The following is a 15,899-nucleotide window of genomic DNA, read 5'->3' as shown; positions in this document are numbered from 1 at the left end:
CTGAAGCCAGTCCCAGGACCCTGATTTCACATATAAGAGAGCCTGGAACTGACATGCAGAGCACGTCTCTGGCTGCCATAGATACTTGAGGATTTCATGGTACTGAGAGTATTGGTGCTGCAGTCATCAGTGCCATCTCTGAAGACATCAATGGTATTGATGTCAGGGTTACTGCTACCAAAGGAGCGGTGGAGGGTAGCAGCTTCACTGGCACCCAAATGGTCAGTACTGGCAACATTGGTACCAGTGCCAAGTAATTTAATGTAGACGGTACCAGCTCAGTACCAGTCAACTTATGAGGTACCTTTTCACTGAGAGTATGAGGGTCAGAGTCTCCGCAGGTGCTCCAGGCGCCCTTTTTGGGTCCTGAGCTATCACTGATATATACAGAGCTTAAAGTTCTATGAGTTTTTGATGATGTTCCCAGGCATGGGAACAGTGCCTCTTTTCTCTGGTCATCTTAAGGGTTTTTCTCCATCTATCAGAGGACAAGGACCTCAGTGATGGAACATATGGAGTTGGAGCTGCTGGAGCACATTTAGAGGTGGAGGGCTTCACTTGATCAGTTTTAGGCTGGCCAGGATCACAGACTGGAAGTATACAACTCTCCATAAGCTATTCTCTCAGACAGGCTTCCCTGGATTTTGCATTCTCTAGAAAAGCACTTGCAAATAACACATGTCCTTAACATGACCTTCACCTAAACAGATGAGGCATCTAATATGCCTATCATTAACAGGCATGACTACCTTGCAAGACAAGCAGTTTTTAAAACCTGGGGACTTATGCATGACTAAAGTCAGTACTGCAGTACCACCTCAGGAACAAAACAAATCTTCTATCAGAAGACAACAAAGGAAATATTATATACTAATGACTACATTAAGTATTTACACAAGAAAAGTTATTGATGAGCACAGGAAAACAGTGAGCACAAGGTGTCACTGGGATCTCAAACTTTTAGCAATAGGTGGTCAGAAGGAACTGAGAGGTAGACAAGGGAATCCTGCCCTTTATGCCCTCCGTTGGAGGAATGAGGACACTCAGGGAGTGTGCACCACCATGATGGGTATTGATCACCAGAATCCTCCAGCTCAAGTGCACTGGGAACCACACACACTTACAGTGGAATATATATGTCAAGCACTCAAAGGAAAATCCTATATTTTGGCAGCTGCTTTACCTTGTCAATATCAGCAACAGTAATTATTTCAGGTTTTAAAACTTTGTCCTCCCTTGAACGGAAAGATGGTTCTTGAGATGCTCTCTCAAAATCTCGAATGAAATCTTTAGATACTCCTACTGAACTGTATTCTACATCCAACTGGCCAGATAGTCGCACAAGAGTGTTCTTATAAATACTGGATTAACAAAATGAACCAAAGAAAACTAAATTATATGTTTCTTACTAATTAAACAGAAAAGAATTACTAATTACCTGTAGCTTTCAACACTAAAGCAGCTTCATTAAAAATGTTTGTAACATTTTTTCAGTAGATCTCTCTATTTATGAGGTAAACTTATTAGTTAGATCAGTGATACTCAGACTCAGCATTTCAGGAGCCAAATTAGCAATCAACATTACCAAAATGAGTCACAGTAGTGTGAATTCATTATTTCATTTACTATTTTTATATTTATATATCTATCTATATACCCTGTTTCCCCGAAAATAAGACAGTGTCTTATATTAATTTTTGCTCCCAAAGATGCGCTAGGTCTTATTTTCAGGGGATGTCTTATTTTTCAGAAATGAAAAATGCCTTATTATCGGTGGATGCCTTATTATCGGGGAGGTCTTATTATCGGGGGGATGCCTTATATTACAACGAGAGGCAAAACTGTAAGTAGGCCTTATTTTCGGAGGATGTCTTATTTTCGGGGAAACAGGGTATCTATCTATCTATCTATATATATATTCTCACAGCAAAACAACTGACCAAGTATTATTATTTTATCATTTATATCCTGATTGGTTAATAACTTAGATTGGTTGATATTAAAACACTATGTGATTTAATTATGTGCTGCAAGGAGCTACAGGAGACACATTAAAGAGACACTTTGAAGAGCTTGTGAGCCTCAGTTTGAGTATCACTGAGGCCTTGGCTACACTGGCGCTGTACAGCGCTGCAACTTGCTGCACTCAGGGGTGTAAAAACGCACCCCCCCGAGCGCAGCAAGTGCAGCGCTGTACAGCGCCAGTGTAATCAGTGCTTGCAGCGCTGCAAGCTATTCCCCTCGGAGAGTTGGAGTACTTGCAGCGCTGCGAGAGAGCTCTCACAGTGCTGACAGCGCGACTACACTTGAATCCCCAAGTGTAGCCAAGGTCATAGATAGAGAGACAGACTATACACTTCACTACACCATGATTTCACATCATGGCTTTATATATCAGGCATGAACTTAAACATTTTTCCAAATGAAAACACAAACATGTATTTATAATGTAATCTAGAAGGAATATAAAAATTTATAGAGTGAGGGAAACTGGATGACTCAAGGAACTGGTAAAGAAATATGAAGACCTTCAGTTTTAGGCCAAGTTCATACATGGTTCAGACAAGTAGTGATGGAATATTGTCGTACACTGACAGCTATATACTTTTCTTGGTGAAACGAGTTGTGATCCCAGTCCAGATCCCCAATATTATATAAACCAATATCATGTGGCAACCTATTAATCTCAGAAATATGAAGAACTACATGGAAACAGAAACTAAATTACACTGCCACCTCTAGGGGGTCATCTCTGGAAGTCTGGGTGGAGGACACATTGTTTAGGCGGTATACAGATAACTGGATAGTTGTTAGCTGTGTTACATCTGTTTTATGGATAGAGAAAAATTCAGATGCCAGAATGTTAATTCAGCACTTTTTCAGGGCACTAAAATTCACTTAAAATTTTTTTTGAAATACTTCAATGAAGAGAGCACTTAATGAGGAAAAAATTACAAACTATGAATACTCACATCAAATGTAGATTACATTTTAACTAATGTCAAGTAAATCCCATAGTTTCCTTACTCACAGATCTACTCATTCATTAATGTGTAACTTCCCCAGCCTCAATTACACTTAAAGAAAGTTCACTGACCAAATAAAGAATTATTAGTTTAAAACAACAGGTCATGTATTTCCATCATAAATGCACAGTTACTATAGCCAAGTTACACAAATCCAACTTTATATTGCAGACTAAGGGTACAATCCAAAGCCCACTGAAATCAATGGAAAGACTCCTATTAACTTCAGTGGGCTTTGGATCAGGCCATAAGAATGGATCTATAGATCTGGGCCCTAAATGGGGAAGGAACCCAGGAACTGGTAAAATACGGAGCTTTAGATCCAAGAGAGGCACACTGCACAGACCCAAAATCTGGCAGCCTACCCTCTTTTCACCTGGAGCAGTGAAGAAAGCAGATGAATGTTGCCCTTGAGCCCCTTCCCAGCCCTGGGTCTAAGAGCCATGGATCTGCCACTTACTGTACTGATGTCTCCATAACAGTAATATTAAGAGACAAATCTCATATCTCTAAGTATTTACATATAAGGAAATCATGCGTGTACAGGGCTTGAAAACAATGTGGAAGAAATTGATGGTCCACAAACAATATAAAATCAGAGCAAAATAAAAACTAATCAGATTACTTTAAGAAAATAATATAATAAAATTAAAACGTTTTAAACCCATGCTCGCGACCAAGAGTGCCAGAAATAACCTTATAAGGTTTTCATTCTTCTTTTCATCTGGATTGGTCACATTGCTGGAACCCTTAAATAACTCCAGTAGCAGCTGGACAGCATTGTGCACCAGTTTACGTAGCAGTTCTTGGAAGATCTTGTCAACTAGCAGAAGAAACCTTGAAAAGCGTTTCATCATCTGACGCCATTCACTTATCTCAGCATATTTTGGATTTTCTTTGCTGTCACTTGGCACAGACTGAAAAAGGTTTTGAGCTCCCTTCATTTCTGCCACCTACAGTGTTAGTAAAAATAAATTTAGAAAAGTATGCCTTAAATCCCTTAAACATCACATTCAGCACATTTTGTAATAGTCAACTTTTTATTACAGACTTTTCTGTATTATTCAGAAATGCTTTTATTTAAAGTTCCAGAGAGAGAGAGAGACACCATGGAAATTCAATTTTTCTATGCTAAATAAGACTTAATACTTCTGAAAGAAATAATTCTTTATCTTTTTAATATGTTGTTAGTAGAGTATCAATAAGATAAATATTACAAAACAACCAAAAATATACATTAGTAATAAACACTAAAATAAAACGAAGGCCCTTTATCCAGAGTGACCTCAAAGCCTAATGCCTACCATACCTTTATTTAAGCTTTTACTATAATACATATGTACACATATATATATATACACATATATATATACACACACACACACACACACACACACACACACATATATATATATACACACACACAAACAAACTTTTAAAATCAATTCCTCCATGTCAATGCATTTGCAAAACATGCTGCATGCACACTAATCCAAGGTGTTTTCAGTCACCAAAACAGGGTTTGGCAGAAGTATTTTGTTGGGTGAATTGGTCAATTCAGGAAAGAGCAGAGGTGATTTTTGGTGTCAGTTGGGATGTAATCAGCCAATGAAATAATTCCGGGAGGCAGGCCATGACTGGACAATACATGGACAATACAACCTAGCTACCACCTCTTCGGATTCACTATAGTGATGAGAAAAAACCCTCTATCACTGTGTAAGTATCTAGAGGACTAGAATCCCCATCTGCAGGGCTCCAGGTGACTGATGCTTACACTCCACCACTCGGTAGCCATGGCAGAGCCACAATACATGCTCTATAAACCCAGGGTGGGGGGACTAAATGCCATAGGATGTGCCACCTACTGAAGACTCAATTAGTAGCACCCCTCACTCTAGATTGGTCCACGTGCACTATTTAAGCATGGAGGGAGTTCCAGGAAGCTGTCTGTGCAACCCAGCAGTACCCGGCCCGTTGCTATCCTAATCTCATTCCCTGCTTTGGACTCCAGCTCTGATTCATGGCTTGACACTTTACTCTGGCTCTGATCCTTGGCTTGACTCCTGATTCCTGCTTATAGCTCTGATCCCCGACACCCGACTCCTAGTTCCTGACTGAGCCCTAGCTTGGCTCCCCGTTCCAACTCTTGCTCCAACCACCAGGGCCTACTCCTGCTCTGACCACTAGGCATGATGCCTGGTCCTACCCACAAGACCAGAGCACTCATGTCCTGGTTGTGACACACCATAGCACGTGTCTACCCTACATATCAGGCAAAAGTGCACAGGGCTGAAGAGACTCATTCAAATAGTCCCACTCTCACGCAAACAGACCACACAATTTAAAGACCTATACATTTGAGTGGAAAGGTTTCTATGGCCCTAACAAAGAGCACAATAATGCAACCCTTACTCTCCTACATAGTTTCATTAAAATGAACAGGACTACTAATGTGAGCAAGGGCTGCAGGACCAGAACCATTAATAGGCAAAGTTTATTTTGCCCCAAAGCAGACGGCTCTTATGCAGTCTTCAGTAGCATTGTATACATAGGCGTTAAAGCCTCTGTTATGAAGTCTTCGAAAAATTGTATCACCCAAATGCCATTTTACAATATGCATATTGACACCTTCCATTTAAAAAAAAAATCATACTTCTGTCTGGAAATTCTTAATGTGCTATTGTAACAAGTAACACCCAAGATTATTATAACTGAAAGAAATTAGAAAAGAAACATGATTTCTCTCTTTTTTCCATTTTTTTATTCCATTTGACAGCACCTAGTGTACAATTAATTATTTTCTATGTACAGTCAGTTTCCACTTCTGGAAGTGGCCTTCAAAGCATGGTATTATATTAAATAAATATTTGATTGAATTTCAAAATCATTAAACTGTAGACCTCACTGAAACTACAAGGCTCTTAAAAGAAAATTATATATGATATAATATTTCTATTAAGTAGAGAAAAGAACAAAAAGGAAAATTTTATTATATGGAAAAATAGAATACAATAAATGTTCTTGTAGTTTGCATGAACAGGTACCTACTCTTCTCATATTGCAAATGCCTAATAGTTTTTTAATAGAACTTGAAGAGGAACAACACATGTAGGATAAAACCATAAAAATAAAAATGGCAAAGGATCTTAAATAATTACCCTTAAAAAAGTACTTTGAATGGCTTTAATTACTTTCTCCCTGAAAGCCTGTAGCTGATGAAGTGCTTCTTTGTTCTGTTGATATTGCTCCTCACAAAACTCATCCAACGAATATGTGCGAGATCTGTCCACCTAAACGAATAAATGGAAAAAATACCATGAGTCGTGAAAGAAAACCTAGCAGTTAGACATCAGCTCATGTGTCACCCCAACCCATCCTCCTGGACAGTAGCAGCATACAGGCACTAGGCCCCAAAATGCAAAGTGAACACAAGAGGAAGGACAACTGTCAGAGTGCAAGCCTTCAAGTGGAAGAATAGTTTGAGATGATAGAAAAGTGCAATATAGGCAGGGGAAGAGCTACATAAAGCCTGGAAGGTGAGGATAATTAATTTAATTTCAGTGCAGGAAGAAGAGGACAAATGAGTTTAATTTTAATGCAGGTCATGCAGAACCTGTGAAGAAATTTAAATAGGGAGTATGTCTGTGTGCGAGACAGAAACATATGGTGGTTAGAGCAGTGGAAGAGAAAAAGAGAGGTTACTTACCTTATAGTAATTGATGTTGTTCAAGATGCGCTGTCTATACGTATTGCACTTATAGCATTGCACACCCTCTAGCGCCAGAGGTCAGATTTTTTTCCTGCTAGCAGTCTCTTACGGTCCACACATGCTCACAGAATGCACCCATCCTGCTTCCACCTTCCCAGAGGGCATAAAGGGTCAGGGCAGACCAACTGCCACTCAGATCCTTCACCAGCCAAAATCTTGTAAGGACTTTGAATTGTGGGGAAGGAGGGCAGGTCATGGAATACATATAGACAACTCATCAGTTACTGTAAATGAGTAACCTCATTTGTCTATATGTCTCCCACTTATGGAGATTGAAAAGCAGTTAACAAATGGAGGTGCGTATCAAAGTTTTACATAAAGATAGATCTAAGCACTTCTTTATCAAAGGCTGTATCTTCTCTAGTTGCCTGTTCAACTGCATGCTCATGAAAGTATGGACAGATGCCCATGTTCCTTACAAATTTCTAAAACAGAGACATTATTAATAAGCTAAGGAAGCACCTTGGGCTCTTGTAAAATGGGTCCTAACTGCCAACAGGGCATCCCAACTTGCAAATTGATAGCACAATTTAATACATCTTGAAATCCAATTTGAAAGTATCTTTAACTCTTTTAGTGCCACAAATAATTAAAGAAAGCCTAAAAGATTTAGTTCTGTTCAGATAAAAGGCTAAAGTTGGGACTCTAACTAGAGTCCTTTCTACTCTATTAGTGTGAGGTTTTGGACAAAATATTGGTAAGTTAATTGACTGGTTAACATGAAACTCATTCACAATCTTAGGCAAGAAACTTGGATAAGCCCTTAATAAAAACCTTATCCCTCTGAAAAATCATATAGGCATGACCAGACCTCTACATTTTCACCCACTCTTTGTGCAGAAGTAATCGCTACTAAAAATACTGTTTTCATGGACAGAAGATTTAATGGACAAGTAGCTAAAGGTTCAAACAGGATTTTCATTAAATTAGACAACACAACGTTCAGAATTCATGGAGCATATAGATCCTTTATAGCTGGAAATGCTTAAGAAATCTTTGAGAAGTAGGATAAGAAAATATATTAAAACCATCATTCTTAGGATGATAGGCAAATACTGAAGCTAGGTGCACTTTAATGGAACTAATCAACAATGCAGACGATTTTAAGGACAGAAGGTAATCTAAAATGGAAGGTATATCAAACTGAAAAGGTGAAATATTAAGACTCTGGAGCCAATCATCCAAGCTTTTCCAAGTTGCTCAAGTGGAAAGCTTCTACTATTCACTAAAATGCCCTGAACTGCTTGAGAACAGAATTTCTAAGTCTCATTCAAGAAGCTAGCTTCCAGGCTGTCAGATGTAGGGATGACACTTTCAGGTAAAGAATTGTCCAATTATTCTCTGATATCAAGTTGGGAACCAGAAGAGGGGCAATCTGTGATGGTATCAACCATCCAGAAGCCAGTATGGTGGGACATGCTGATGCGATGAGACTCATGGAAGCTGAGTCTTGCTTGAGCTTCACTAAAGTTCTTGGAATCAGTGGAATTGGAGGGTAAGCAACATCTCCAACACTTTTTGGCCTGAATCAGGTGAAAGATTATACAGACCAGATGAACTGTTCAAAGTTCCAACACCATAAGTATGTAGAAGAGTCTCTTTCTGAGGCCACAATGCTCGAGTCTGATGACGTTTGGATGTAAGCATCCCAACACAGTTTGGAGGTATCCATTAGAGTTGGTTGAGGAAGCACAAATGGAAGGCCTTTGCAAGCCTGAGAAGGATCTAACCACTAATGAAGGAACATCAGAACTTACTGGGGAATTGTAAAGACAGAATGAACAATGTTAAGGATAAGTGCTATGAGGACGGTTTTGGGATGATTGACCATGAACAAGAACTCACAGAAAAAAGACTCTTCAACTGATGGATTCCACTAGAGCACCTGGGGTATTAACCTTCTGGGATCAAAACTAGAATGATTGATAAGAAGGGCTTTATGCTAGAAGATATGGGGAGAAGGTTGGGAGAAACTTGTGAAATCTCTACACCTGGCTTCAATCCACAGTAGGAAGAAAATCAACTAGATGAAGATGCAGTAAGGGATAATGGAACACCACAAGGTAAGAGTATGAAAAGGAAGGAGAAAAAAATGGAAATGTTGTTTAGAGTAGTATTCAGGCAGGTGTTACACTTGGTGAAAGGACTATATCTAGTCTAGCTAGAAAACTGGGTGAAGTTCAAGGGAAACAACTGAAATGCGTCTACATGAATGCAAGGAGTCTGGGCAGTAAAATAGAGGAAATGGAACAATTGGTGCAGAAGGTCAAACCAGATTCTAGGGATTACAGAAACATGGTGGAATAGCATTCATGACTGACATACTGGTTTTGAAAGAAATGTGTGTTTAGGAGAGAGAGGAATAAGGTGATGAAATAGCACTGTACATCAATGAAGCGGTAACTGTAATGAAATATGAAGTGACGGTTTGAATAAAACAATCTGTCTGGGTCAAAATCGCCTTGGGAAAGAATTGTAAAAGAGGGTCTGTTGGGATAATATTAGGGGTCTGCTATAGACCCTCTGGGTCAATCTTGAGTATGGATAATAATCTCTAATATTATTAGAGAGAAATACTTCGGGATTCATTTCATAATGGGAGACTAACTTCCTGGATATAGATTGGAGAATAAATGCTGTTAGTATTGGTAGGGACAACTTATTCCTGGATAAGACAGGTCTGCTTTCTTTATCCTATCGTTACTGAGACAAGCTGGTTAAAGGAAATAACCTTGGATCAAGTGATCAAAAGCTGATTCAGTTTAAATTAAATGGAAAGATAATCAACACCAAGTCATCAACTACAATTTTTTTATTTCAAAAGGGCAGACTCTGGGAAATTAAGGGAGTTAGTTGAAGAGGTCAACTGGACAAAAGAGCTTAAAGGCTTAAATGCAGAGACTTAGAAATTCTGCAAATCAACTATACAAAAGCGATCTGAAATTTACATCCCAAACATAGGGTGGTGGGGTGGGGGGAAATTTGTAAGGAAAGGCTCTGGATCCAGCTGGATGAACCACCACTTCAAAAACATTATTAGGAGTAAGCAAAGTGCCAGAATGAATGGAAAAAGGGGACTGATGAACAAAGAAAGCTACATCACGGAGGTTAGAAAATGTAGAAATAAAGTGAGAATTGCTAAAAAAATCAAGCTGAATTAGCTCTTGTCAGGGAAATTATAATACTAAAAGGATTTTTAGTTATATAAATAAAATGAAAATAAGGAAGGATGAGAATGAACCGCTATGTAATGCAGAGGGGAAGATTAATGATAATCTAGGTATGGCCAAAAACTAAATGAATACTTTGCCTCAGTTTTCAGTAAGGATGATAATAAGGAGCATATGCATGAAGGCAGTACTGTTGTTGGAAATGTGTGTCTAGAAAAGTACCACCTCCAAGGTGGAAGAAACACCTAAGGAGCTTAATGCACTCAAATCAGGGGCACCTGATGTATTCCATCACAGAATACTGAAAGAAATGGCACATGCGATTGCTAGTCCAGTAGCAAGGGTTATTAATAAATCTATCTATGTGGGGGTAGTACCATATGACTGGAGAATAGCTAACATCATACTAATATTTAAGAAAGGGGGGAAAACATGGTCTGGGCAATTATAGTCCTTTTAATCTGACCTCAGTAGTATGCAAGGTTTTAGAGTGAACTGTTTAGGAAAGAGTAATTAAATTCACAGAAGTTAATGGTAAAGGTGATGTAGTGCAACATGGGTTTACCAATGATAGATCATGCCAAACTAACCTGATTTCCTTCTTTGCTAAAATAACTGATTTTTTAGACAACGGAACTGGACTTCAGTAAAGCATTTGACATGGTATCATATGGAAAATCATTAGTTAAATTAGGGAAGATGGAGATCAGTACAAGCATTGTAAGGTGGATGTGGAATCAGGTAACAGGAAGAAGACAACAAATTGTACAGAAAGGTGAATTATTGGACTAAAGGGAGGTTATTAGTGGAGTTTCCCAAGGATCAGTCTGGGGACCAGTATCATTCAATATTTTTATTAATGACATTGGCACAAAAAGTAGGAGTGTCCTAATGAAATATGCTGATACTACTAAGTTGGGAGTCATCATCAACTTAGGGGAGGATCAGAATTATTATACATGAAGATCTGGACAGCCTTGAACACTGGAGTGACAGAAATGAGATGAAATTCAATAGTACAAAGTACAAGGTCACACACTTGCAGTCTAATAATCAGAATTTCTGCTACCTGCTGGGGGCTCATCAGTTGGAAGCGACAAAGGACGAGAGAAACCTGCTTGAGAGTCAATCACAGGATGACTATGAGCACCAATGTGTTGCAGCTCTGAAAAAGACAAATGTGATCCTAGGATGTACTTGGCGAGGCATTTCCAGTAGAGACAGAGAAGTATTAATCCCATTAATAAGCCACTGGTAAGACCTCGTTTGAATATTGTGTACAATTTTGGTCACCTGTGTTCAAGAATGATTAATTTAAACTGGAACAGGCACATACAAGCACAAGAACAGGCACATACATATATAGGATGGTCAGGAAAATGGAAGGCTTATTTTATGAGGAGAGAGACTGGAAGAGCTTATACCCCTCCACCGAGCTCCATCCCTCTGCACCCAGACCCCAGCCGAGCTCCACCCCCCTGCATCTGGACCCCCACTCTTGCACCCAGACCACCCTGCATTCGAACCCCCACCCTGATGAGTCCCCCCCCCGTACCTGGACCACCCCAATGAGCCCCCTGCACCCAAACTCCCATCCCACTGAGTCCCAACCAGCTGCACCTGGACCTCGACCACACCAATCTCCACTCTCCCAGCACCCAGACCACTCCCATCCTGCTGAGCCCCAACCACCTTCACTTCACCCCCTTCAGAATCCCATTCCCTCTGCCCCTGGAATCTCCCGAGCTCCTATGCATTCAGATCCCCCCCCCTCCTGCACCCGGGCCCCTCCCCCCCCCGCACCAAGCCCCTCCACACTTGGATCCTGCCAGGTTGAGCATCCTTGCCCCATACCTGGATTGGGAGACAGGGCTGGGTGTGTGAGACTGTCCCTCTTGCTTGCTACCTTGGTTCACCTGGCGTGGAGGGTCAGGGCCCTGGGGTGTTTCTGGGGCTGGCCTGCATTGTGTCAGTGTTGGGTGCATCCTTACTGCTCAGTCCATGCACTGAGGAAGAGGGGGATGAAGGGTGATCTCCCACCTCTCTGCAACTAGTGGCCTATGCTCCCCACTGCCACACTGGAGCCTTTGGGGGAGGGATGGCTCAGTGGTTTGAGCATTGGTCTGCTAAACCCAGGGTTGTGAGTTCAATCCTTGAGGGGACCACTTAGGGATCTGGGCAAAAACCAGTACTTGGTCCTACCAGTGAAGGCAGGGGGCTGGACTTTCAAGGTCCCTTCCAGTTCTATGAAATAGGTATATCTCCATAATTTTAAACGTCAATTTATTTATTGACAAATAAAATAAGCAGAATTTTAAAATCTTGGGAGCAGAATTTTATAAAAAATTTTGGCGCAGAATTCCTTCAGGAGGAAACTGCATGACAGGGTTGCTTATGATGGTAGGGGGCAGGGATCAGCAGCTCTGGAGCTCACTTCTAGTTATTTGCTAAAAGCTCATGGTTCAGGGTTTCAGCCAGCCCTCTGAAGGGGTCAGGAAGGGATTTTTTTTTCTCCCCAACATATTCTGGGACTTTTTGTTGTTTGTCTCCTCTGAAGCATCAGAGGTTGCTGCAATTGAAGAGGAGACATTGGACAGGACGGGCCAGAGCTCTGAGATGGCATACAGCATTCTCCCTCTCAGATGCTTTGCTGGCTGGTTTTTGCTCACATACTCAGGGGCTAACTCAGGGGTTCTCAAACTGGGGATCGGGACCCCTCAGGGAGTCACAAGGTTATTCGGGGGGGGGAGAGGGGAGTCACGAGCTGTTAGCCCTCACCCAAAACCCTGCTTTGCCTCCAGCATTCATAATGATGTTAAATATATAAATTAAAAACACTTTTTATATAGGGGGAGTTGCACTCAGAGGCTTGCTATGTGAAAGGGGTCACCAGTACAAAAGTTTGAGAACCACTGGGCTAACTGATTGCCTTATGTGGTGTTGGGAAGGAATATTCCCCCAGGTCAGATTGACAGTGAGCTTGCCGGGGCGGGGCGGGGGGGGGGGGGTAAGGTGGTGTTCGCCTTCCTCTGTAGAACATGGGTATGGATCATTTGCCAGGATTATTTGGGTGTTTCTCACTAATTTATTTCCTGGCCAATGCTGGGGTCCCAGGTACTGATGCATGTTGGGCTCTCCTATTCTCTGCCTGTGGCTCATAATAGTCTTGTCTCCTGTGTGCTGTAATACTCTGATCTCCTTTCAGTTGTTGAGTATAGTGTGGGGGTGCTGGGTGGTCTGTGATATATAAACAAGTCAGACTAGACGTTCTGGTGGCCCCGTCTGGAATTAAACTCTAGAATTCTCTTCTCCCACCATGAGAGAAGATGAAGTTATAGCCTGGACTGAGGGAAGAAACCAGCATGATACTATGTACCCTAAATAGTCTCGGACACATTCTGACAATCATTAAAGAATTTCTTTGCACAAATAGTATGACGTTCACGAGGTTTTCTAATCTGTTCTGAGGAAGATCTACTCACATTGTCTTTGAATCCATCACAACCCCTGTAATTTCCAACTTTTTGAGAAGGAATTATGTTTGATTTCTTCATGTGAACTCTTAGGGCTTGCCTACACTGGCACTTTACAGCACTGCAACTTTCTCGCTCGGGAGTGTGAAAAAACACCCCCCTGAGCGCAGCAAGCTTCAGCGCTGTAAAACACCAATGTAGGGAGTGCACCAGCACTCTGCTGCGACTACACAAGCCACATTAAAGAGCTGCCACAGCAGCACTTTAACATTGTCAATGTAGACTAGCCCTTAGACCTACATTTGAGAAACAACCGAGAGTGAAGATGATGTGATCCATTACTTACTTTTATGAAAAGCCCCAAAGAAGCCAACTGTCCAACAACTGATATACTCTGCTGTTGTGTCATCTGAGGACTGCTGCCACTGCGCCCAGACAATTATGACGATCCTTGGAACCAAAGCCAAACTGAAAGCAACATTCAGTACTGGTATGTGTCATTCCTACCACAAATCTTAAATATTGTTTGCAAGCTGGATAGATGGAGATGTGAACATACCCATCAAGCATATCCAGAGCTGTAAATCAATCCAGCAGATTCAGTCATGGGACTATAACAGCAAGAGCCAGCATTTTGAACTTTTGTTTCCAGATAAAAGTGGGGTCCCACGGGGGGGGGGGGGGTAGTGGTGTTCTTGGCCCAAATATATTTTATATTTTTATCAATGACCTGGAATAAAATAAAAATTACTGATAACATTAGCAGACTACACAGAATTGGGGGAGTGGTAATGAAGACAGGTCACTGGTACAGAGCTATCTGATCCACTTGGTAAGCTGGACATAACCAATATGTTTTAATACTGCTAAATGTAAATGCATGTGTCTAGGAACAAATAATGTAGGCCATACATACAAGACAAAAGACTATGCTCATAAGCAGTGACTCTGACAACAATTAGGGCTGGTGGTGAATAATCAGCTGAACATAAACTCCCAATGCGATGTTGTGGTCAAAAGGGCTAATGCAGTCTTTGGATGCATAAAGAGAGGAATCTCAAGTAAGAGTATATAATTTATTTTGCCTTTCTATTTGACACTGGTGTGACTGCTGCTGAAATACTGTATCCAGTTCTGGTTCCCACAATTCAAGAAAGATGTTGAAAAATTGGAGCGGGTTCAGAGAAGAGCCACAAAAATGATTCAAGGATTAGAAAATGTGCCTTACAGTGACAGATACAAGGAGCTCATTCTATATAGCTTAACAAATAGAAGGTTAAGGGGTGACTTGAGTACAGTCTATATGGGTAACAAATATTTGAAAATGGGTCTTTTCAATCTAGCAGGGAAAGGTATAACATGATCCAGTGGCTAGAATTCAAAGCTAGACTAATTCATACTGGAAATAAGGCATAAATTTTTAACAGTGAGGATAAGTAACTGGCAATTTTAAAATCAGGATTGAATATTTTTCTAAAAAATATGCTCTAGAAATTATTTTGGGGCAGATCCATGGCCTGCGTTATACAGGAGGTCCCTTCTGGCCTTGGAATCTAATATATAATCCTTCTGGGAAGATTTCTGAAGTCTGATTTTAGGATAAATCTTGGAAACCATAGGCAGGCATGTAAGAAAGAGATACCTCCAAACTTGCCTCAGAAGCCGATGAACATTCTCTCAAACAAAGATGACTAGCTCAAGGAGGTGTCTTCATTAAGTGAGTGCCAGATCCTGCAGGCAGATGTTCAATAGCCAGTACCAATGATTCACCCATATATGGTACCAATAATGGATTGTCAGCATGAGCCAATATTGGTGATTCTGAATGGTCACATATCACTAAATCTAATGGTACCATGTATGTGGGAGCTGAAGTAATCAGTACCGATGCTGGAGCTATATAACCTATCAGCAAAGTTGTACACAATACCAACAAGAAAGTAGTCAGGGAAGCAGCACCCTTGAACTGAGATGGGACCTGGTATTAAATCCTTGAGTACCAATGAAGTACATACAGAAGGTGCTACTGTTACCTGCAGAGGTGGCATTGAAACCTCAGAATGATCTGAAGGCATTCTCTTTAACAGTACCAATCTCTCAGAGGCATGCTTCAAGGCTTCAGAAAACACCTATCTATGCCTTCCAAAACAGCAATTTTAATCTTGTCTTCTTTTTCTTCAAAGGATCTGGAGAAAGAAATGTGTCCCTTTTCAGCCAAAGATTTTTAACTGCCACAGAAACACTACTTGTAGAGGGAATATTGGAGACCGACTATCTGACTCACCAGGATCTGAGTCAGGTCTCACATCTGTCCAGGAGATACATCCTCAATTTAATCTCCCTGTTCTTCTGAGACTGCTAGCCAAAAGAACAGCAGGTAGCACATTTATTAGGAATATGCCCCCAACCTAGATACGAAAACACTTACGAGCATCTCTGACCAGGCAACGCTGCATGA

At 40.8% G+C, this 15,899-nt stretch overlaps 1 protein-coding gene across 1 annotated transcript in view; it reads right to left on the bottom strand.

The window, feature by feature from the left end:
* The window catches only part of DNAH14 (dynein axonemal heavy chain 14), a 499,756-nt gene that overhangs the window by 385,326 nt on the left and 98,531 nt on the right, over positions 1-15,899 (bottom strand). The window contains exons 11-13 of the mRNA XM_034764559.1: positions 6,188-6,319; positions 3,723-3,979; positions 1,184-1,361 (exon numbers count right to left, since the gene is read on the bottom strand). Coding sequence (XP_034620450.1) covers positions 1,184-1,361; positions 3,723-3,979; positions 6,188-6,319 — 567 coding nt within the window. The remainder of the gene's footprint in view (positions 1-1,183; positions 1,362-3,722; positions 3,980-6,187; positions 6,320-15,899) is intronic.

Source organism: Trachemys scripta, chromosome 3 (genome assembly GCF_013100865.1).
Source record: "Trachemys scripta elegans isolate TJP31775 chromosome 3, CAS_Tse_1.0, whole genome shotgun sequence".
Lineage (NCBI taxonomy): Eukaryota > Metazoa > Chordata > Testudines > Emydidae > Trachemys > Trachemys scripta.
Note: the sequence above shows the minus strand (reverse complement) of the source record. Positions and strands in the feature narration are given on the sequence as shown.